Source organism: Phocoena phocoena, chromosome 11, assembly GCF_963924675.1.
Source record: "Phocoena phocoena chromosome 11, mPhoPho1.1, whole genome shotgun sequence".
NCBI lineage: Eukaryota > Metazoa > Chordata > Mammalia > Artiodactyla > Phocoenidae > Phocoena > Phocoena phocoena.
The window spans coordinates 12,412,294-12,434,300 of NC_089229.1; the positions used below are offsets into that span (position 1 = coordinate 12,412,294).

Genomic DNA, 22,007 nt, shown 5'->3' on the forward strand with positions numbered 1-22,007 from the left:
CTGTGAAAATTCACCAATACACCATAGATAAAAAACGTAGTGCAGTGCTTAGAACATATGAACAACTCAGTAAGTATATAGCTCTTATTATTATTGTAATTTACTAAAGCCCGCTTCCTGCCTTCCACATGGTCACTTTTAACCTGCTGGTTGGACCTCCTGTGGTTCTCTGAACACCCTATGCCCTCTTGGGCCTTCACATGCATTTCCACTCCCTGACTGGAATACCTATTTGGCCTTAAGTTTCAGTTCAGGGCTGCCTCCCCCTGAAAGCTTCTTGGACACCCACAGGCTTTCCCTGGCACTCTGCACCCACCTCTGCCGAGGTTCAACACTCTGAATGCTTTCCAACCCCTTACTACACACGGAGCTCTTTGAGAGCTAACACTGTACCTGATTCAGTGCCTGGCACAATGTAAGTGCAGAATAAGTATGTACTGAGTACATAACAAAGTCTCAGAATTGTGTGTGAAAAGGCTAGTACGCACGTTCATTTGTGTTACCTCGTCTGCTTTTCACAACACCCTCGTAGGTGAAGTTCTACGAAGAAAACAACGGGGTCAGAGTGGTCCCCTGACTCCCCTCCAGCTGATGTTCCTTTCCCCAGTGCCCACGACGTGCTCCAAGGAGCTGTAGGAAACTTGCTCTATAACATCTGCTTTTGGTCCTTAGAGACCCTGTTTTCTTTCTGGTTCTTAACTGCTTTCCAAATAGGTGACAGCTACAGAGCTTGCTTCCTAAAAGGTGGATGTTAATATTAAAAAGCAAAAGAAAACATAAACAAGAGCCCTTTTGCTTAGTCGAATATGTGAAATGAGTGGTTGAAAAAAAACTTTTAAAAAGATGTTTTCAAGTATATTTTATATTTCCGAAGAACGTGGGATGAAAGCAACAGTCGTTGTTAACAGCAGCTACTGACTGAGCCCTGCCCTGTGTGTGCCAAGCGTGCTACATGTACACCTAATTTAATCTAAATAACCCCATTTCACAAGTGAGCAGAGAAGCGAGGAAGCAATCTCAAGAGAACAAGGCTAGTAAGTAGCAACAAGAACAAGAACCAAGTCTGCTGAACTCGAGTCCAAGCTTTCCGCCCCTTCATTTCGACATCTGTATGCTTCCATAGGACAAATCTCAGACAACAGTGCACCATGTCAGTCTCCCTTACCCTAGAACCTACTTTTAGCTTTGTCAAAGACTGGTTGTGGCACCGGGTAACCGTCTCTTAAGTTTTAGAAAGGCATGTGCTACAGTGGAAAGAGTACAGCCTTGGGGTTAAAGAACCTCCATTAAAATTCTGGCTCCATGTCTTATCTTCTCAGCTTCCTCCTCTGTGAAAGGGGGCTAACAATACCTGTCAGTCAAGACCCCTATGTGTGCAAAAATGCCTCAGAGAGCCTGGCACATAGCAGGCTCTCAGAGATGGTACCTCCTGATTTGTACCACTTATTGCTACTGTTATTCAGCGTCAGTCTTAACAGAGGGAGAATTTATGTAACACCATGACAAGTCTAGTTATCTCTCAGAATTTAACTTTTTTTTTTTTTAATTTATTTATTTTGGCTGCGTTGGGTCTTTGTTTCTGTGCGAGGGCTTTCTCTAGTTGCAGCGAGCGGGGGCCACTCTTCATGGCGGTGCGCGGGCCTCTCACTATCGCGGCCTCTCTTGTTGATGAGCACAGGCTCCAGATGCGCAGGCTCAACAGTTGTGGCTCACGGGGCCAGCTGCTCCGCGGCACATGGGATCTTCCCAGACCAGGGCTTGAACCCGTGTCCCCTGCATTAGCAGGCAGACTCTCAACCACTGCGCCACCAGGGAAGCCTTATCTCTCAGAATTTAGTTTATTAGTAGATCAACAGCAATGTCTGAGTGTGCCAGGCACTAGGCCACTGGGCCAGGCTTCATTTGCTTAGAGGAAATGAGAACATTCTGGAAACATACAGGTAAGTGAAGGCATTCCTCTGAAGTGGCAACGTCACAGATTTTAGTTTGAGTGGGAGTGAATGGGCTTTTACTGATTTAGTAAAACCAAAAGTAAGGTATTTCTGAAATGTTACCATATCCTGCTCCTCCAACATAAATCAAAAGATCCCCACTCCAACGGGATGGTCTTAAAGCGGAAACGATCATCAAGGTATCACCATATGATTTCTCTCTCCTCCTGGAAAGCAGGATTCAACAACAAAGAAACAAACAGGCAAACAGAAAAGCTAAAAAAGCACTCCCTAAATGAAACTCCACACTGAAAGTGTCACCATTCACAGGGGAGATAGTCCAATCTCCCTTCTTTGTATCAGTTAAAATTCTCCAGGAAGAGTCCCCCACTGCTGCCTTCATTTCTCACTCTCGTGTGAACTCTGCCAGCCTGGCTTCCATTCTCCCCACTACACCTGAACTCCTGTCTTCTCAAGCATGAGACCAATCTGTTCTTGAAACTGTCTTCCTCCCTCTGCGATGCTAAGCCCTCTCAGTGTCTCCTCCAGCACCACGGCCCCTCTTCCAACCCTGGTTTCAGGTGGTCCACTGAACTCTAGGTCTTGCATTTCCACTGCTCCCTGGAAAGTCTACTGAGATGATGACTGTAACAACTAACGTGTATTGAATGTTGTTTAGCTAATGTGCCGAACACTGTGCAAAGCCAAGGTTCCCAAACTTTGTTGGTTCATGGTTCCTGTGTGGGTCTTCACGTGGTACGTGCTTTTTATCACAGCAATCACTGAAAGGAATGGAACATAAAAAGACGTTGAAACTGTGAATTACTTTGCGCTAGTAGTTCATGAGGTACCTGACAGATGGCAAGTATGACTGTTTTTTCTGAAATTCTAATGTTGAAAAAATCTAGTGGTGCCACTGTGAGTCTGCTGTGGCACCCCAGAGGGCCTTGGCACACTGAGGCCCTGAACACCTTTCCATGTATTACCTCACTGAACCCTTAACAACCCTACCAGGTAGGTCCTATCATCATCCCCACTTGTAGATGGAGAAGTCATGCAACTTGTCCAACATCGCATAGCTTCGAAGTGGCAGAGCCAGGAATGCAGCCCAAGGGGTCTGGCTCCATAGCTACGCTCTTAACCACTTAGCTATGCTGAATCTCTAGATGCTTATATCTTGGAATCTAAACCTAACTTTTCTTCTTCTCCCAAACCCGCCATTCTCTTGCTTCTCTATTTTCACTGCAGTCTTGGTCACAGATTCTAGGGTAGAAAGGGCACACAGAGGCCTCCTGCATTTCCACCAGTGGGCTCTCTGTGTGTGCTCACTGCAGGCCGAGGGAATGCTATTCCTGAAACCTTCCTTTCTATCTCTAGGTGGACTTTCAGATATTATTTTTTTTTTTTTTGGCCGCACTGCTCAGATTGCAGGATCTTAGTTCCCCAGCCAGGGATTGAACCCGTGCCCGTTGCAGTGGAAGCGCAGAGTCCTAACCACTGGACTGCCAGGGAATTCCCTCAGATAGTTCTTTTTTTATACTGAAACAAAACCCAGGATTTAAAATTTTTCTTTATTTCTTTGGAAAGGATTTTTTTTAAAGCTCCATGGAAATTTTCATGCACAGGTCAGGTTTAAAAAACATGGTGTAGGGCTTCCCTGGTGGCGCAGTGGTTGAGAGTCCGCCTGCCGATGCAGGGGACATGGGTTCGTGCCCCGGTCCGGGAAGATCCCACATGCCACGGAGCGGCTGGGCCCCTGAGCCATGGCTGCTGAGCCTGCGCGTCCGGAGCCTGTGCTCCACAACAGGAGAGGCCCCAACAGTGAGAGGCCCGCGTACCGCCAAAAAACAAAAACAAAACCAAAAATAAAACCATGGTGTATGTCCCATAAATAATCTGTTGACTAAATAAATGATTACATTCAAAGTATCAGGTTTCAGGTTTGGACAGTCACAGTCAAATACTGATTCATAGTAAGATTTTTTGCTATAAACTGAAATTCACTTTTCACTAGCAACTGCTAGCTGCATGGGGGAATTATATATAAGTCCCTACCCTTGAGGAGATTATAATTTTATCTTGCAAGCCACCCAGGTTCAAAACCTTAAGGGACATTTATATACTCATTTATGTTTCTGGCTCCCCAGAGCCAAGCCCAGCTGCCAGATCTTGTCAGTTTTTTCTTCAGAGTCTTTCTTGAATCTGTCTCTTCAGTTTTATTTCTACCAGGCTTTCATTACTGACCTCCGACTATAATAACCTCCTGGGTGATCTGCCACAAGTCTCTCCTCAGTCTAAGTCACCAGGTAAAGCTTCATCATTTTATTCTTAAATTATCATTTACAGCATATTTAAACTCTGCTCATAACCCCAAAGTGCCCATGGCCATATCCCTTACTTTGGCATTCAAGATTCTTTACCATTTGCTTACAACCTACCTTTTCGATGCTATGTTTTCGTCCACATATTCATTCATTTGACATGTGTCACAAAATGCTTACCAAGGACCCCGAGGAGTTGAAGGTAATAACATCAAGGTGGCTGAGAGTCCCTAAGGAACTAAAACGCCCTCAAGGAGTCTTCAGTAGGGGAAATCGAATATATACAAAGATGAATCCAATATAAGGAAGACAACAAGTGCAGTAACTTCCCATAGCAAGGGTGTTATGGGAATTCAGAAGTTAATTATAACTGGAGAGTCAGGATGTCTTAGAGGAGGTGGCATTTGATCGCATTTTGAAGGGAAGGCAGGCCTTCAATATGTGAAGGAGAAAAAACAAGGGGAAGAAGGTCACTGCAAAATACCATCCAAGGAGTGGAGCTAAGACGGTAAGGAACAAGTATGGTCCCCACACAGTACAGGCAAAGCAGACTAACAGGAGGTAAGGCTGAAGAGGGAAGTTTTGGGCTAAATCACAATTATGAATGCTTGGTCAAGGGTTTGGACTTTGATATTCATTCAAGAAGTATTTACTGACTTTCTACGATGGGCCAGACTGTGGGTTATGTACCAGGGACAGAGTAGACAGCAAGACAGACATGATCCCGGTCCTCCTGGAGCTTATGGGTCTAACATAAAGGCAGTAAGGATGCTCTGAGGATGTTGAACAGACAACTGTCATCATCAAAGTGGTCCTTAAGTTCATTCTGGCATCAGAGTAAGATGAATTTTGCATGGGGGAAGAAATGGAAAGGGGGCCATTTATTACTACATTAAGTAGTAATGTACTTAATGAGAGGGATGAGGGAGGGATGAGGCAGTGGTGATAGAGGGCATAAGGGTGTGGAAGTTATTAAAGAGGAAGAGTGTCAGGCCTAACAGCTGAGCGGAAATAGTGGCGGGTGTGGGCAGGGAAGAGGGAAATGTAAAAGTGAACCATAAGGTTGGAAAAAAATCAGAACAGTGGTTGGTTTTAGGGGTGGGGATTGACTGAGAAAGGGTATGAGAAACATTACTGGGTATCTGTGATGAAGGTAATAGCTGTATCTTGATAGAGGTTTGGTCACACAGGTGTGTGAACTTATCAAAACTCATCAGGTGGTATACTTAACATCTGTGCATTTTACCATATGTGAATTTTACGTAAAAAAAGCCCAGAAAACAAGTATTGAGCTGAAGTTAATGATATGCAAGCTGAAGTGTTTAGGGGTGTGTATGTGATACCTACAGCTTACTTTAAGATACATTAACAAAGATAAGATGGATTGATGGATGGATGGATGATAAAGCAAACAGCAAAATGTTAACTGAAGAATCTCAATGGGTGGCATATGTACAATTCTTTCAATACTTTCTGCTTGAAAAATTTCATAATGAAGTACTGAGAAAAATAATCAGCATATAGTTTTTAGTTTGGATTGACTGGTAGGACATGCGGACTACAGAAGGAGATGGAGGAGGAGATGCATGTTTAAGGGTCTGGATGATGAGCTCCATTAGTGACACATGGCTCTGACGTAGCCAAGGCATCCAGGAAGAAATATTTATCAGACAGTTGGAAACATAGGGCTAGAGTTCAGCTGTTTTGTTACGTTGCTTCCTAAACATCTCTCTGCCTCCATGTGCTCCCTTCTGCTGACAACCCTTTTCTTCTTTAGAGCGTTCTCTGACCACCCTGCCCTCCTCACACTTAGCACTGTAAGATTAGTTTACGGCATTATCATGTATCACTAGAATGGAAATTCTTGGAATAAACAGACTCTTACACAGGATATGTACTATTTCATAAAACAATTTTGGAATAAACAATGAATAAAACCCACCCTAGTATTGGACCGTTCAGTTCTTGATGCTCACACTGATTCTTAGCTCAGAAGGTACAGTTAAAAAAAAAACAAGATACAGCTTTTTCTTTCTGATCTGTATACTTGCTTAAAAGGCACTCCTACTAGTGGAGAAAATCACCTGTGACTCAATTATAGACTGAAATGAAATCGCCAATCCCATATTCTTAATGTATTTGCTTTTCTCTTTCTTAGCTGCCTTTCTTTCAGATTTTACCTGACATTTAACTTTGCAGAGCAAAGGAAGAAAATGGTTGTCCTTAGGTGGCAAAACTATGATTTTTTTTCTTTCTACTATTCTGAATTTCTAAATTTCTAGAAAAATAATATATTACTTTGGTAATCTGGGGAAAAAGTTTATCTTTTAAAGGAAACCTGTAATGACACAGTCATCAGCCCCTGTACTGTAGTACAACTGCTAGAAAATTTCTTGAGTTGTGAGAAAGAAATCAAACCAAGGCGGCTGATCTCTCATTCCCGTCTCCTCAACAACAGTGAGCTCACTGAGGTCAAGAGCTGTGTCCTCCTGCCCCTCTTTCCACCTCTTAACTCCTATGGCAGCACTGGGCTTGGCACACAGGAAGCACTCAAATGGTGAGAGCACACACGCTGGACACTAAAAAGAATACCAGAAAGTAGCCAACACCAGCTCGTGGGAAGCCGTTAGCTTATTTTGTTCATCGGTCATCATTCTAATTTTTTTTTCCATCATTCTAATTTTGAAAATCTATTTTTCACAACGAACTCACAGAATGAATACGTTTTTATATCTCTCAACTGCCTCAGCCAGACAGCGCTGCTGAGTGAAAGAAATTGGGCTTGGCTCCTTCTGTGAATTTTAAGGGCCAGTCAGAATAAGCCTCTGTATTTCTAAACCTATGCTTGGCACGGTGGGAGAACAACTCTATCAAGGAAACCCATGAATAATTAAGGTCGCTCCTATTTTTGTACCATTGGTAATATTTTCTACTTTATATCATTCCAGCAGGTTTACCTTGCTACATTCCCAGCGGTCCATCTGCTTAATTCCAAGTCCACTTACTACTGTCAAGGAAAAACCTGCTTCACCTCCTACCCTGCATCATACTTTAAAAAATGCCTTACCTTTTCTCCTCTGTCCCTCTCTTTGTCCTTCTCCTCTCTCTTCTTTTTTTTCTCACTGTGCCCATCTGTGTGGAGGCCAGGAAGTGGTGGGGGAGGGGCGGCTGCTCCAGTGTACGGGATGCTGGGCGGAGGGCCGGGCGGCACTGGGACCTCTCCCACTGCTGCAGCGGGAAGTCCCGAACTTCTCTTGGACTTGGAGTGTCGCCTCTCTTTATGCTTCTCCTTGTCCTTCTTCTTCTTGCTCTTCTTTGACTTCTTTTTCTTCTTGATTTCCCGGTAAGAATCATCGATCACTAACTCCCCTGCCTCTAGCTCCCCGCCAGAGGAGGAGTCTGATTCTACTAGAATAGGTTCAAGCCCTGAAAGATCAAGGTTAGCACTGTGGGATTCTGGGAACTGGGAGGCATCAGACCCACAGCCTTCAGGGCCAGGAGACGAACGTGAGTCTGAGGATGACTTGTGCTTCTTCCGGGCTGTTTTCAGAAAGCTCTGTAACTCATGTCCTAGGAGTAAAGCACCTTGCTCATCCCGAGCTGACTTCTTAGAGGATTTTTTCACAGTCGCTTGTTGAGAGGGGTACTGAAAAGACTCCTCGTCAACTGAGCTGCTTCCCTTCTCCTTTGGTGAGAGAATAAGTTTCATCTTTAACCCATCAGGCTCACGAAGGGTCAGCGTCTCTGTGTTCACATACAGTGGTTTCATTTTTTTGGATTTGTGGGAACCACCATCCTCCAGGGACAGCTCCCCACTGCTTCCGCTGACTTTCTTCCTGTGGTGTTCCTTTTTACTCTCTGAATGGCTTGAAGAACTGGAGGACTTTTCTCCTGTCTTTTTGGAAGGCTTGGTGCCTGTTGCCAGAGGGGAAGTGATCGCTTTCAACAGGTCCATAGCTGTATCAGTAGATTGCGGGCTAGATTTTTTCTTTTTCTTCTGTGACGACTCCAAAGACGAAATATCTAGGAATAATCAAGAGAAGTAATTGTCCATTTGACAAAGCAACTTCCAGCAAGTTTCCTCTCTCACCAAAAACACCCAACTAAGATGAGGAAGAGGCCAACAGGAATGATTGGAGGGGAAGCCCTTCAACTGATTCCAAACATTCAGAGATGACGCTCATGTGCTTCTTGGCTTGGTAGATTCTGCCTCTGACCCTGGAGACAGTTCTTGCCACTCAAGTTGTTTTTCTTCACTGAGTCTTCACAAGCAACCAAAGAGAGCATACCCAGAAGAATGGACCATAGCTGCAGGATTACGAGTAGTTACAATTTAGATGACACTGAAGACAAAGCATCATTTGTTCCTGTGTTCAGGACAAATCCATTCTAGGAAAGAGTTAGTCTTGTCAGCTATGTGCACAATATAGCTAAGAAAAACTGGTCTTGTGAGTGGATACGCGCTGGATTGAGAAGTAACCCACAGGTGCAGGCCAGAGGGCCCAGGACTACATATGGCAAAAGGGATGCTAGACAGCAATGGGCACAAGATAAGTGGATGATTGAGGGGAGAAGGAACCTGGTACCTGGTGTATCACAAATGAAGACTGTTCTTCTATGCTGAATCCTCCAAAATACCAGCCCTCCACCTCTCTCCTCCTTCACACTGGTTTATCGGCACTCAGAACAAGAACCACTGTCCTGTTAAATAGGCCACTGAGTCAGCAACATCTGGATCCCTTTCCCCTACCCCGACTCCAAGAACCAGTGATGTGTTTCTCCCGCCTGTTGCCCCTTCCCATCCTTACCTCCATAGTAGTAATCATCAGAGGAGTGCTTCCTCTTTTTCTTGTGCGTGTCCGTCCCCAAGAAGTAAAGTTCACTATCCTAGAATTGAAGAGGAAGAAGAACTGAGCAATGGATAAGATGATGAGGCAAAGGCAGGTTGGAACCAATGTTGTTTTCTGACTTTGGAAAATAAAGTAAAACACAGGAAATAGTGAAAATAGATGTGAATGATGTTTATTTTTCTTTTTAAATGTTTTTCAAAGAAACCTCTTTCTTCAAATACTAGGAAACATGATATGAAATAGTTTAAAACTTTCCTAATTCAAATGTTTAGAATTTACCTTCAACTTCTTCTTGGAAGAATTCCTGACCTGAGCAGCGATTTCTTCCTCTTCCCTTAAAAAATCTTTGTAAGAACGTTTCTTTTCTCGTTGGCTTCGGCCAGCAGCTAGCCCTATGTCCTCAAAGCTGTGATCACCATCAAAGCAATCTGAGAAGCACAGGTTCATTTGGGAAAGGAAATGAGAAAGTCAAGTAAGTCACAACCAAATCGCCACATGTGAAATGCAATAGTCCCTTCACTTCCAAATTAGAATCATGTTATTTGGTAAGTCCACTGGAACACAGGGCTAGATCCAAGGGGACAAGAATATGTCTTGATGACTTGGCTGCAAATACAGGAATCAAACATGAAGAAACAATGCTTCCACGCTATGCAAAGGCCCAAGGTGCATCCTTAGACACGGTTTCTTAGTTGTGATTTGGCAGGTGGACACAGACTTGCAGAGGTAAGGCTGAAAAGAATAAGGATTCATGTGCTGTGCTGCTCTGTGGGTGTCCACTGTGTGATTCCTATCCTCAGACTCCTGCACACTGGAGCTGGCAAGGACCACGAGTGCTGCAGGGGATCACCCCAATAGACTACAGAGACTTATGGTTCGGACTCTTGTGTTGGAACCCTGTCCTGGTTTTCGTTTCCATGGGCCCAGTCTGGGGATGACGTGGAGTTTTACTAGTGCTCTGGATCATCACTTGGGAGTCCAGGCTGTGATGGCCAGTCCTGGTCTCTATGTCCATGGGCTGCAAGGATTGAAGAGGACACCCCCTTTGGAATGCTTCTCAGGTTAAGGGGTCATACCTTCTTTCTTCACGGAGTCATCATAAGCCATGGCGGTCCTGCCGGGCCTTTGAGAATGGGTCCCTGTGTCCAGGCTCCTTCCCGTCTACAGGACCAGGTCTGAGAAACAAAGAAGGAAAACCCTCCTGTAATGCGAAATCACTGTGGAGAAGCAACCTTCCAGATGGAAATGCGTAGTGATCCAAGGGCAGACTGGAAGGGCAGCAAGGAATAAAGGAGTGTCTTGTCACCTCCTCTTTCTGTTTGTAAATATACTAGGGATGAAGCTGTAGGAAGTGCATTAGGCTTAATTTGATTTGATTCATGAATTAAAGCTGTTGTTTGGGGAAGTATATAAAACACCTCCTATATAAAAAAATACTTCAAGATTAATGAGAGCTTCTGACATGCCAACAGGTCTGACAACACTGAGACAGGGTGAAAACCGACATTAAGTCAGAGGGATAGGTTCAATCACAGTTACAAAATGCACAGATAAAGCAGGATGCAGAGGAAGACAGGTTATACCATGCATTCGAGACCACAAAATCCTACCATTTGAATCGGTGAAAGGCTAAAATCTATTGTATTGCAATTTAAACAGAACTGATGATAACATGATAGTGATATTAAAGATCTTGAGAGCATAATTTTTTGGTATGCATTTTGTTGGGCTCTCTGAATTTGCTCAAAATCAGAGAAGTGTAAAAGTAGGCACACTTCTTATATTAGTTGCCCACAGACAGCTTTCAACTCTATCAAGCCTTTCTTAAAGGCTATAGGTGAAAATAAGGAGGAGTTGTCATCTGTCCACTGGTGATGAAATTTTTATCATTATTAAGATTTTCACTGATTTGAAGAACTACTAAAATTTAAATGCTGTAAATATTGTCTTAAATTTGTTAAATTTTTTTTTTTTTTTTTTTTGCGGTACGCGGGCCTCTCACTGTTGTGGCCTCTCCTGCTGTGGTGTCGTGGAGCACAGGCTCCGGACGCGCAGGCTCAGCGGCCATGGCTCACGGGCCCAGCCGCTCCGCGGCATATGGAATCTTCCCGGACCGGGTCACGAACCCGTGTCCCCTGCATCGGCAGGCGGACTCAACCACTGCGCCACCAGGGAGGCCCTAAAATTACTTGTTTGGCATTCAAGTTTATACGTCCATTTTGACTTTGAAGATGACAAGCCATGAACTGCACTCAAAGGTAAAGTTCTTCAAATAATTTTAGGACAGGCAATGTCACAATTCCCGCAGGAAAAGTTTTTTCAGGAAATTTAAAAATTATATACTAAATATATTGAAAATGTCCTCATTCAGTTAGTGAAATGCTTAAAAGTTGATCTGACTGGTTATTTACTTAAATTTTATTTTACCTTCACCACTATAGTGGGGTTTAGAAATGCTGAAGGACACTTCAATGAGACATTGCCAGTCCCTTCAGGAAGGTATGGGTAATAGTGAAGTATGTAACTTATGGGAAAGAAAAGATGAATTAACAAGGGAAAATTTCATAAGAGTTACATTTAAAATAAACCAAAAGAAAAAAGGCCTATTTGCACAAGTCAGATAAGATACAAGGCACAGATAATGCCTAAGTTGAAAACAGAAAGAGAAGTATTACCAAGAATGATTTACAAGTCAGATTCAGAAACATAAAAAAGCATTTCTCCACTTCCCTAAGAAGTGGAATGAATGAACTTGGTCAAGGTAAGAGTGAAGAAATGAACTGGGTTATTTTACAGGTAATTGGAGAACTATTTACTCAAAGGGCTTTTCACAGGAAATGAAGGTGATATGAGGTCAGGTCTCATGTAGAAACTACGAGGAGGCAAGATACTTAATATAGCCAGTTTTTCATGTTCCAGCATTAGGCATTAAACTTTCTCAAATAGAAATTACTGTCATCCCCTGTCCACCCAAGTGGTGTAACTCCACAAGGGGTTAGGGGAGGGGGATCATCATAGGGAATTATATCCATTCACTTAAAAATAGTACATCCACTCACTAGCACTAAAGTAGTGAGCTTATGAGAAGAGTATATGGATCCCATTAATCTTCATAGGCCGATAATGCCAAGAAATACCACATCTTGAGACCTCAGCTTAAATGTTTTTCATGATAAATGGAGTTTGGCAAAGAACGTTTGAGAAATAATGGGCAAAAAATCTTAAATATTCAACATCATCAGTGTGTCCACCAATCTGTTGTCAACAACAAAATGCTCTTCTGTATGATGCAAAGGCAGGTCCTGAGACTTATAACCAGGCCTTCCCTTTGGTAACATCAAAACTAACATAAAACAGAGCTGAACAACGAACAGTCAGAATAGGAGTTAAGTACCTCTGAAGACAGTATGAGAAAGAAAACAATGATGTCACTGGACTGTGAAAAAGTGCTCATGGTCTCATAACTGACTGCTTTGAAAAACAGCCAGTGGGTGAAAAAACTGTAAAAGGGAACAGAAAATTAGGAGCTGATCCTCAGAGGCACAGGGCAGCACAGAAAACATGTGCTGGCTGTCAGCATTATGTATTAGAATCAGGCCCGCTACTATTCAATTTTTACAAAGACATGGAAGAGCACTTTATAAATTACAAGATTAAATAACCGATAGTAAAAAATGAACAGGGCCTGAAGGCAAGTCTAATTCAATAAAGAACTGGGACAGCCAAGAGCTTAAAAAACTAAGTTTAGACACAATGGACTATCTCACTCACAGCCTGGGCAGACTGATAGACCCTGAACTTCTGGGTTCTTTAAAATCAGGATATTATTGCAGCCCTGAGGTTAGTTTTGGTTGCTGACTCATAGAAGAAAGATGAAACCAGATAAAGAAGTCTCAAGCAACAGTGTGGAAGAAAGGCAGAGTTAGGGTAACATTTATGTAAGATCAGACGACTCCTGTGATTCTTTCCAGGTCTTGAATATTATCCACGATAAATTCAGAGTCCAGGGTTAGGTAGCACATTGTCAGGATTAATGAAAACGAAAAATATTAGGTTTGACATTCACATTAGAAAACAGAAGCCATAATTACATTAAGTGTTGGCAAGTGTAAAACAGGTGTTAAAGCTCAGTCTCCCGAATTCCACAAATTTTGGAGTTTACAGAATCCGGTGTTGTCAACTTCAAGAGGCAGGGATAGTTTTACAATTATGTTCCTCTCAGTGGGCTAACAAATGACAACAGAAGTAAAAGTTCATTACTTAAAGCTGTTTATGGAAGTAAGAAATATGCCATCATAAAAAATGTGTACTCTTGAAAGGTGCAAATTATAAAATGGCTCTTGTGGGACTTTTCTTCAGGAGATGAAAAAGGAGGCAGAGCTGCTCTTCCACTTGTAGGTAAGTACATGCATGATGTTCAGGCTTTGTTTTTAGTATTATCAAAGGAATCAGGGAAAAACTGAAAATCACCAGACACAGTACTTTGTTATTTTGAAGGTCCAAATTACAAATACTGAAAAAAAAAAAAAAAAGTTTCAGAAGGTGATTTTTTGAGGTCATCTGAGCCCCAGCAATCACTAACAAGCCTCTTCATCCCAAAATGTAAGTGTGTATTGAAAAAGACAAAGTAAACCTCGGAAACGGGGCAGTAAGCAAAATCCCAGGTCCAGTCCAGGAGGACAGCCTTGCTCAAGATTCTGTGTTCTCTTCCTCCAGCACTTCTTTCAGGAACTCAAATTGCCAGTGCCGGAAAAGGAAGATGCACATCCAGCTGTCGCCAGTTTCTGAATTGCTGTCGTTGTTGTTACTTCTAGGATAGGAGCAGGGGATGTCTTCTCATTTTCGTCGAGATCTCCTCCAATCTCAGAACCCAGCGACTCCGAATTCTTGCCACTCCCTTCTCCTTCTCCACGAACCTACCTATGCAGCACTCACAGCCCCTGCCAGCTCTGGGAACTGCAGAGATCCCGACAGCCTGGGATGGGGACTGAATCCTCTCACTGTAGTGCAACTGAGCGGAACCACGACGACCTCACAGAGCGGCTGACAACACACATTCCCAAAAATCCAGCGGTACAAATTTTGACAAGCCTTGTCCAATCAACGGGCTCTACTTTGGATTCAGTTTTTTATTTATTCTGCTATGGGGGAATATAGTCAGCCATCAGGAGGCAGGGAGATAAATGGCTCTCTTCTGCCCGACAGAAAATAAAGTGAAATCTACAAGTACCAGCTTTGGGGGGAAATGGGCCTGGATGGAGAAAAACCCACTCGGAAGGTATGTTCAAACTGGGTCGCACGCAAAGAGTACACACCACACCGGGTTACTGCTACAAAGAGCCCCAAGGACCACCGTCTTTGTGGTCCTCACGGCAAACCAACAGGATTCTCCCGGCAGTTCTGCAGCAACAGCTAGTTCAATAAAGCTGTGCGAAGGTGCGAAGAGGAAAAGAAGAAAGCTCCTTGCATCCTCTCCTGCCAGCCGCGGCCCCGGCCCTCCCGTCACCCGGCCCCCTCGCCCCTTGACAGCCCAAGGACCCTGCGTCCCGGGTCCTGAGCCAGGCGGCCCCACTCAGGTTCCCGCGTCCCGGCGGCTCCCGGCGCCCCCGAGGGCGGAGACTGCCGGGCAGGGGGAGGGGCGGCCTCGGCCCGCGGGCCCCCGGGGCGGCCGCACGCCCCCTCCCGGCCCGCACTTTCCCGCCTTCCCCATTTGAACAGCTCCCGCCCGCCTTCCTCCTTCGACCCGCTCCAGCCCCTTCCCGGGGGCGGACTGCGGCCGCTACTCCAGTCCCCGGCTCGGCCCCTGGGCTAGGCCGCGACGGGCCCCGGGCGCCCTCAGGGCGGTGTCGCGGCCCGAGGCGGCGGGTGGTGGCGGGGCGGGGCCACTGCCGCCTGGGGGTGGGGGCCCAGCTCGGCCTCGTGGGGGCTCCGCTCGCCGCTACCTTCACTAGGCTCGCTCGGATCCCGCCTCAGCGCCGCCGACCGCCGCCATCTTGGAGAAGGAGAGAAAAGCGCGAGCGGCCAGGGAGCCTCAGTCGAGCCCAGAGCGCAGACTCCGCTTGGGAAGGGGAATCCCGTTGGTGCAAGAGTGCCGAGCGCATCGAATGAGACGCTGGGCTTGCAGAGCTCCGGAGCTGTCCTGTAGTGAGAATTTGCTCTGTGCCGGGCTTGGGCTAGAAGTTTTACCAACACGATAGCATTTGATTCTCACTGCATCCCTGTGAGGTAGGTTTTGTCACATTTTACAGGTGAGAAACAGGCCCAGAGGGAGGGGTTAAATGATTTGCCCAAGGATACACAGCTAGTTGGAATGGGAGATAGATACTACTCCCAAGTCTTCTGATTCTCAGTGAAGTGCTCTTTCCAAAAGACTTTGCTATTTCCTTCGGGATATTTTTATACAGTAATTCCTGTCTTTGCAAAACCTAGACCATGCAGATTAATAGCAGTGGTGCCTGTCTGGAATTTAGCGTCTACATTTGGGTATTTGGCATATTGAGAGTGAGGTGGCAGAATATATCTTTATAACAATGCACTGTAAAATAATTTGCATGGCACATCATCTGCATTTCTCCCCGTAAATTATTTGCATTTAAAAGTTCGAAACGGTCTTCAGAGAAATGAATAGATGCTACACACAGGAGAGAAATTTTTTTTTCTGTTTTGCTCTGGAAAATTTAGACCAATGGGTAGAAGTTACAGTGTGCAGATCTTGGTTCAATATGAAGACGAATTAATTTTTCCAGAGCAGTTCAATTACGTTGGGCTACTTTTTAAGGTAGTGATCTCCCTGTCACCAGAGGAGTCCAAGCAGAAGCTAGTGTCCTAGTTTCTGTAGAGCAGAGAGGTTACAGATATAGAATGGCTTCTAGAGTTGTGAAACCCATGAGACTCTATGCAAAATTATGTGTTTGTGCACATGTGTACTTTTCTGGGGTTTTGACCCCATCGAAGATTAAGAACGTCTTAACTAGTGGGCTTTCCATTCCAGAAATGACTCTTGGTTCAGTGATGTTTTCACCATATTATGCTCTCTTGAGACAGAGTTGTTGAATAAATTCCCGAAAGGTAAACACAACTAATAAAAAACTAGCATCATGACCTTCTCCTCAGCCCCTATCCTGCTCACCAAAAAGACTGGCAATGAGTTTCACCAAAAGGTATGGGATGGCCCTTCTGGAACACCTTGCCTGACATGAGGCTTCTCAGCTAGGTATTTAAGAGCCTCAAGAATGTATTTCCCTCTTGTTCTTTAGTATTGGTCAGGATGTTCTTAGTTGTACGTGACAGAAACCCAATTCAAAATAGTTTACCAGAAAAGGAGAATTTATTGGCTGGCATTATTGAAATGCCCAGTACCTTCAGGTGTGGTTGGATCCAGGGAGGGACTCAAGTTTGTCTCTTGACATCTCTCTTTGGTGCTTTCTTCTGAGTTGGCTTTATTCTTAGGCTCCAGGTGGTGACTGCGACAGCTCCAGGCTTTATCGTCTTTATTGCTAGCAATGTCCTTGGAGAGGAAGTTTCTTTTTCCCATTTGTTTTGGTAGATATCATGGGATTGACTCTTCTTTCCTGAATTGGATCATGTGTCCAAACAGAAAGCAATTGGTATGAGCAAAGGTGTGGGGTATGCTGATTGGCTAAATTAGGTCACATCCTCACCCCAAAAGTAGGTCAGACAGAACCTCAAGGAAAGTCAGACGTTATTGTCAGAAGGGTGAATGGGTGCTAGGTAGGCAAAAACCATAGCTGTTCGCCTAACTGTGCTACTAGCTTGGACCTGAATGCCTCATGGTCCCATTTGTCCCATTCCTTCTTTTATCCCACCTGAGGATGGGCATATCAAGTTATTGCTCATCGTCACGTCCTGTAGACTGGAAGTTGGATTGCTCCTCTGTCTGTTCTCTCTGTTAACTTGGTCTTAGTCTTACATCACTGCACGTGCATTCATTGATTCATTCAACAAGTATTTATTGAAAACACAGCATGCGTCAGGCGCTGTCCTAGATGTTGGGCATAGAACAGGGAACAAAACTGAGAGTCTTTGACTCCTTAGAGTTTATATTCTAGTTGGCTTGGAGGGCAGAACATAAAAAAATAGGTACCATGTTAGATGATGCTTAAAGGTAGAGAAAAGTACCTGGAAGGGATACCAGGATGGGGTGGAGGTGGTAAGGATTGTTATTTAAAACAGTGATCAGGAGAAGCTTCTCTGATGAGTTGTACACTGGAGGCCATCTCAACCAGAAGTAGGTCAGTGTGGGAGCCCGGAGGTCATAGATGCTGGAATGGATGCTGATGGAAAAAGATTCCCTATTGAATATCCTATCATGGTTCTTTTGTTTCTGAAACTTGGAGAGAGAGAAAGGAGGACCTGCTTGGTAGCCCGAGTTGGAGAGGGACTTGGTCATGGTGGGCTTTGTGAGTGATAATGCCTTGTCCCATGATGAGTGGAGGATGGCATTTAAGATATGTGAAGATTGGGCACTCCCTGGGGCTGGTGCTGTTCTCTGGTCCACCTGACCCAAGTAAAACTGTCCAGTGCATGGCAGTAGCAGGTGGTGGCCCAACAAGTTGTGCTTCATTTGGACATTTTCTTCTTCAGATCATTTTTCTGTGCTTTGCCCTTTTCAGCTGGGTTTTAATCGGCTTCTTTGTGCTAGGCCTGACGGTCGATGCAGTGATGGGTTGTACATTAGTCAGGGCCCTTTTGGGAGTGACTTCTGGGAGTGACGGGACCTAATTAAAACTACCTAACGAGGCAACAGTTTTTTGGATATGACACCAAAAGCACAAACAACAAAAGGAAGAATTGGTAAGTGGGACTACATCAAGTGAAAAAGTCTCTGCACAGAAAAAGAAATAATCAACAAAATGAAAAGGCAATCAATGGAATGGGTGAAAATATTTGCAAATCATATATCTGATAAGGGGTTAATATCCAAAATATATAAAGAGCCCATGCAACTCAATAGCAAAAACCCAAACAATCCAATTAAAAACTAGGCAGAGGGCTTCCCTGGTGGCGCAGTTGTTGAGAGTCCGCTTGCCGATGCAGGGGACGCGGGTTCGTGCCCCGGTCCGGGAAGATCCCACATGCCGCGGAGCGGCTGGCTCCGTGAGCCATGGCCGCTGAGCCTGCGCATCCGGAGCCTGTTGCTCCGCAACGGGAGAGGCCACAACAGTGAGAGGCCCGCGTACCGCAAAAAAAAAAAAACAAAAAAAAACAAAAAAACTAGGCAGAGGAACTGCATAGACATTTTCCTAAAGAAGACATACAGATGGCCAAAGGGTACCCGAAAAGGTGCTCAACATCAGTACTTATTATGGAAATGGAAATCAAAACCACAATGAGAAACCGTATTCTGTTAGAATGGCATCATCAAAATGACAAGAAATAACAAGTGTTGGTGAGGATGTAGAGAAAAGGGAACCCTTGTGCACTGTTGGTGGAAATGTAAATTCGTACAGTCATGGTGGAAAACAGTATGAAGTTTCTTAAAAAAATTAAAAATAGAGCTACCATACATGATCCAGGAATCTCTCTTCTGGGTATTTATCCAAAAAAGTGAAAAAGGATATCGAAGAGATAGTTGTACTGCCATGCTCATTGCAACATTATTCATAATAGCCAAGACATAGAGACAACCTAAGTGTCCATCAGTGGGTGAGTGGATAAAGAAGTTGTGGTACATGTATACAATGGAATATTATTCAGCCATGAGAAGGAAGGAAATTCTGTCATTTGTGACAGCATGGATGGACCTTAAGGATATTATACTAAATGAAATGTCAGACAGAGAAAGACAAATACTGTATGATATCACTTATATGTGGAATCTGAAAAAGCCAAACTTACAGAAAAAGAGAGTAAAGTGGTGTTTACCAGAGGCTGTGGGGTATGGGAAAAGGGAAGGTTCTGATCAAAGGGTATAAACTTTCAGTTGTAAGATGAATAAATTCTGGAGACCTAGTGTACAGAATGGTGACTATAGTTAATAATAATGTACTGTGTACTTGAAATTTGCTAACAGAGTAGATTTCATGTATACTCACTGCACATACATACAAATGATAACTATGGGAGGTGATGGATATATTAATTAGTTTGATCATTTCACAATGTATACATATACCAAAACATGTTGTACACCTTAAATTATAAAATTTTTTATTTGTCAAAAACAAAAGAGTCACGAACCTACAACTGTATATAGAGTTGTTCGTAGTATTTCCTTATTATTGTTTTGGTGTCTGCAGGGTCTGTAGTGATATCTCCTGTTTCAGTCCTGATAATGGTAATCTCTGTTCTCTTTCTCTCCCTCTCTACCCCCTTGTGCTCTCTCTCTGTAAATTTATTGATTTTTGTCTCATTGATTTTCTCTGTTATTTTCCTGTTTTCAATTTTGTTGGTGTCTGCCCTTAACTTTATTATTTCCTTCTTTCTGTTGCTTTGGGCTTAATTTTTTCTTCCTTTCTAGGATCATTGGGTGGAAGCTTCAATTATCAGTTTGAGATATTCCTCTTTTTTTTTTTTTTAGTTTTAAAAAATTTATTTAAATTGAAGTAATGTTGATTTATAACATTATATAAGTTTGATGTGTACAGCATTCGTATTTCTACTTCTGTATACCCTACAACATGCTCACCACCAAAAATTTATTTTCCATTCATCACAATACCGTTGATCCACTTTATGCATTTCACCCTCCCCCCACCCCTTCCTCTTTGGTAACCACTACTCTTTTCCCTGTATCTATGTGTTTGTTTTTGTTTGGCTTGGTTTGCTCATTTATTTTGTTTTTGTTTGTTTATTAGTTTTTTATATTCCACTATGAGTGAAATCATGGTATTTGTCTTTCTCTGTCTGGCTTATTTCACTTAGTGTAATACCCTCAAGGTTCATGCGTGTGTTGTCCCAAATGACAAGATTTCATATTTTTTATGGCTGCATATTATTCTGTTGTGTATATATATGCCACATCTTCTTTATCCATTCATCTGTTGATGGGCACTTTGGTTGTTTCCATATCTTGGCTATTGTAAATAATGCCATGATGAACATGGGGGTGTAGATATCTTTTTGGATTAGTGTTTTTGTATTCTTTGCATAAATACCCAGAAGTGGGATTGCTGGATCATATGGTAGTTCTATTCCTAATTTTTTAAGGAACCTCCATACTGTTCTCCATAGTGGCTGTACCAATTTATATCCCACCAACAGTGTAAGAGGGTTCCCTTTTCTCCACATCCTTGCCAACACTTGTTATTTCTTGCCTTTTTGATAACAGCCATCCTAACAGGTGTGAGGTGATATCTCTCTGTGGTTTTGACTTTCATCTCTCTGATGATTAGTGATGTTGAACATCTTTTAATGTACATGTTGGCAGTCTGTATGTCTTCTTTGGAAAGATGCCTATTCAGCTTCTTTGCCCACTTTTAAACTGGGTTGTATGGTTTTGTTTTTTGCTGTTGAGTTGTATGAGTTCTTTCTATATTTGAGATATTAACCTCTTATTGGATATATCATTTGCAAATATCTTCTCCCATTTGGTTGGTTGTCTTTTCATTTTATTGGTGGTTTCCTTTGCTGTACAGAAACTTTTTAGTTTGATGTAATCTCAGTTGTTTATTTTTGCTTTTGTTTTCCTTGCCTGAGGAGACATATCTAGAAGATACTGCTGAGACCAATGTCAAAGAGCATACTGCCTATGTTTTCTTCTCAGAGATTTATGGTTTCAGGTCTTATATTCAAGTCTTTAACCCATTTTGAGATAATTTGTGTATAGTGTGAGATACTGGTCTATTTTCATTTTTTTGCACGTGGACGTCCAGTTTTCCCAGCACCATTTATTTGTTTATGTAAATTTATTTATTTATTTATTTTTGGCTGCATTGGGTCTTTGTTGCTGCTTGCGGGCTTTCTCTAGTTGTGGTGAGCGGGAGCTACTCTTTGTTGTGGTGCGTGGGCTGCTCATTGCGGTGGCTTCTCTTGTTGCAGAGCATGGGCTCTAGACATGTGGGCTTCAGTAGTTGTGGCACACAGGCTCATTAGTTGTGGCGCACGGGCTTAGTTGCTCCACGGCATGTGGGATCTTCCTGGACCAGGAATCAAACGTGTGTCCCCTGCATTGGCAGGTGGATTCTTAACCACTGCACCACCAGGGAAGTCCCCCAGCACCATTTATTGATGAGACTATCCTTTCTGCATTGTATGTTGTTTGCTCCTTTGCTGTAAATTAATTGTCCATATATGTGTGGGTTTATTTCTGGGCTCTCAGTTCTTTTCCATTGATCTGTACATCTATTTGTCTTGCAATACCATGCAGTTTTAATTACTATGTCTTTGTAATATAGTCTGCAATCGGGGAGTGTGATACCTCCAGTTTTGTTCTTTTTTTCCTCAAGAATAATTTAGCTATTTGGGGTCTTTTGTGGTTCCATATAAACTATATATCTTTTGTTCTTTTTCTGTGAAAAATGTCCTTGGGATTTTGATAGGGATTGCATTGAATTTGTAGATTGCTTTAGATAATAAGGACATTTTGACAACATTAATTCTTCCATTCCATGAGCACAGAATATCTTTCCATTTATTTGTGTCTTCAGTTTCTTTCAACAATGTCTTATACAGTAAGTTTCCTACATACAAACCTTCAAGTTTCGAACTTTCAAAGATATGAATGTGTGTCACATGTCCAGTCATGTAAGTTAGTTCACACGTCTGTCATACATTGTCATGTGCATGCATCCTCTACAAGTGGTTGTGCTTTTGTGTACTTTACAGTACTGTGTAGAGTACAGTAGTACAGTATCTTTATCTCAAGCCCAGCACGTCTGGAAGCAAGCGTAAAAGCAGCAGCGATGTAGCTGGTACTGCTGTACTTTTCAAGTTTGTTTTTTAAT

The 22,007-nt window shown here is 43.2% G+C and overlaps 1 protein-coding gene across 1 annotated transcript in view; it reads right to left on the minus strand.

The window, feature by feature from the left end:
* HMGXB4 (HMG-box containing 4) overlaps positions 1 to 15,110 on the minus strand; it is a 29,497-nt gene extending 14,387 nt beyond the window's left edge. The window contains exons 1-5 of the mRNA XM_065887338.1: positions 15,045 to 15,110; positions 10,179 to 10,277; positions 9,382 to 9,530; positions 9,061 to 9,139; positions 7,320 to 8,275 (exon numbers count right to left, since the gene is read on the minus strand). Coding sequence (XP_065743410.1) covers positions 7,320 to 8,275; positions 9,061 to 9,139; positions 9,382 to 9,530; positions 10,179 to 10,209 — 1,215 coding nt within the window. The 5' untranslated portion in view covers positions 10,210 to 10,277; positions 15,045 to 15,110. The remainder of the gene's footprint in view (positions 1 to 7,319; positions 8,276 to 9,060; positions 9,140 to 9,381; positions 9,531 to 10,178; positions 10,278 to 15,044) is intronic.
* Between the last annotated feature and the right edge of the window lie 6,897 nt (positions 15,111 to 22,007).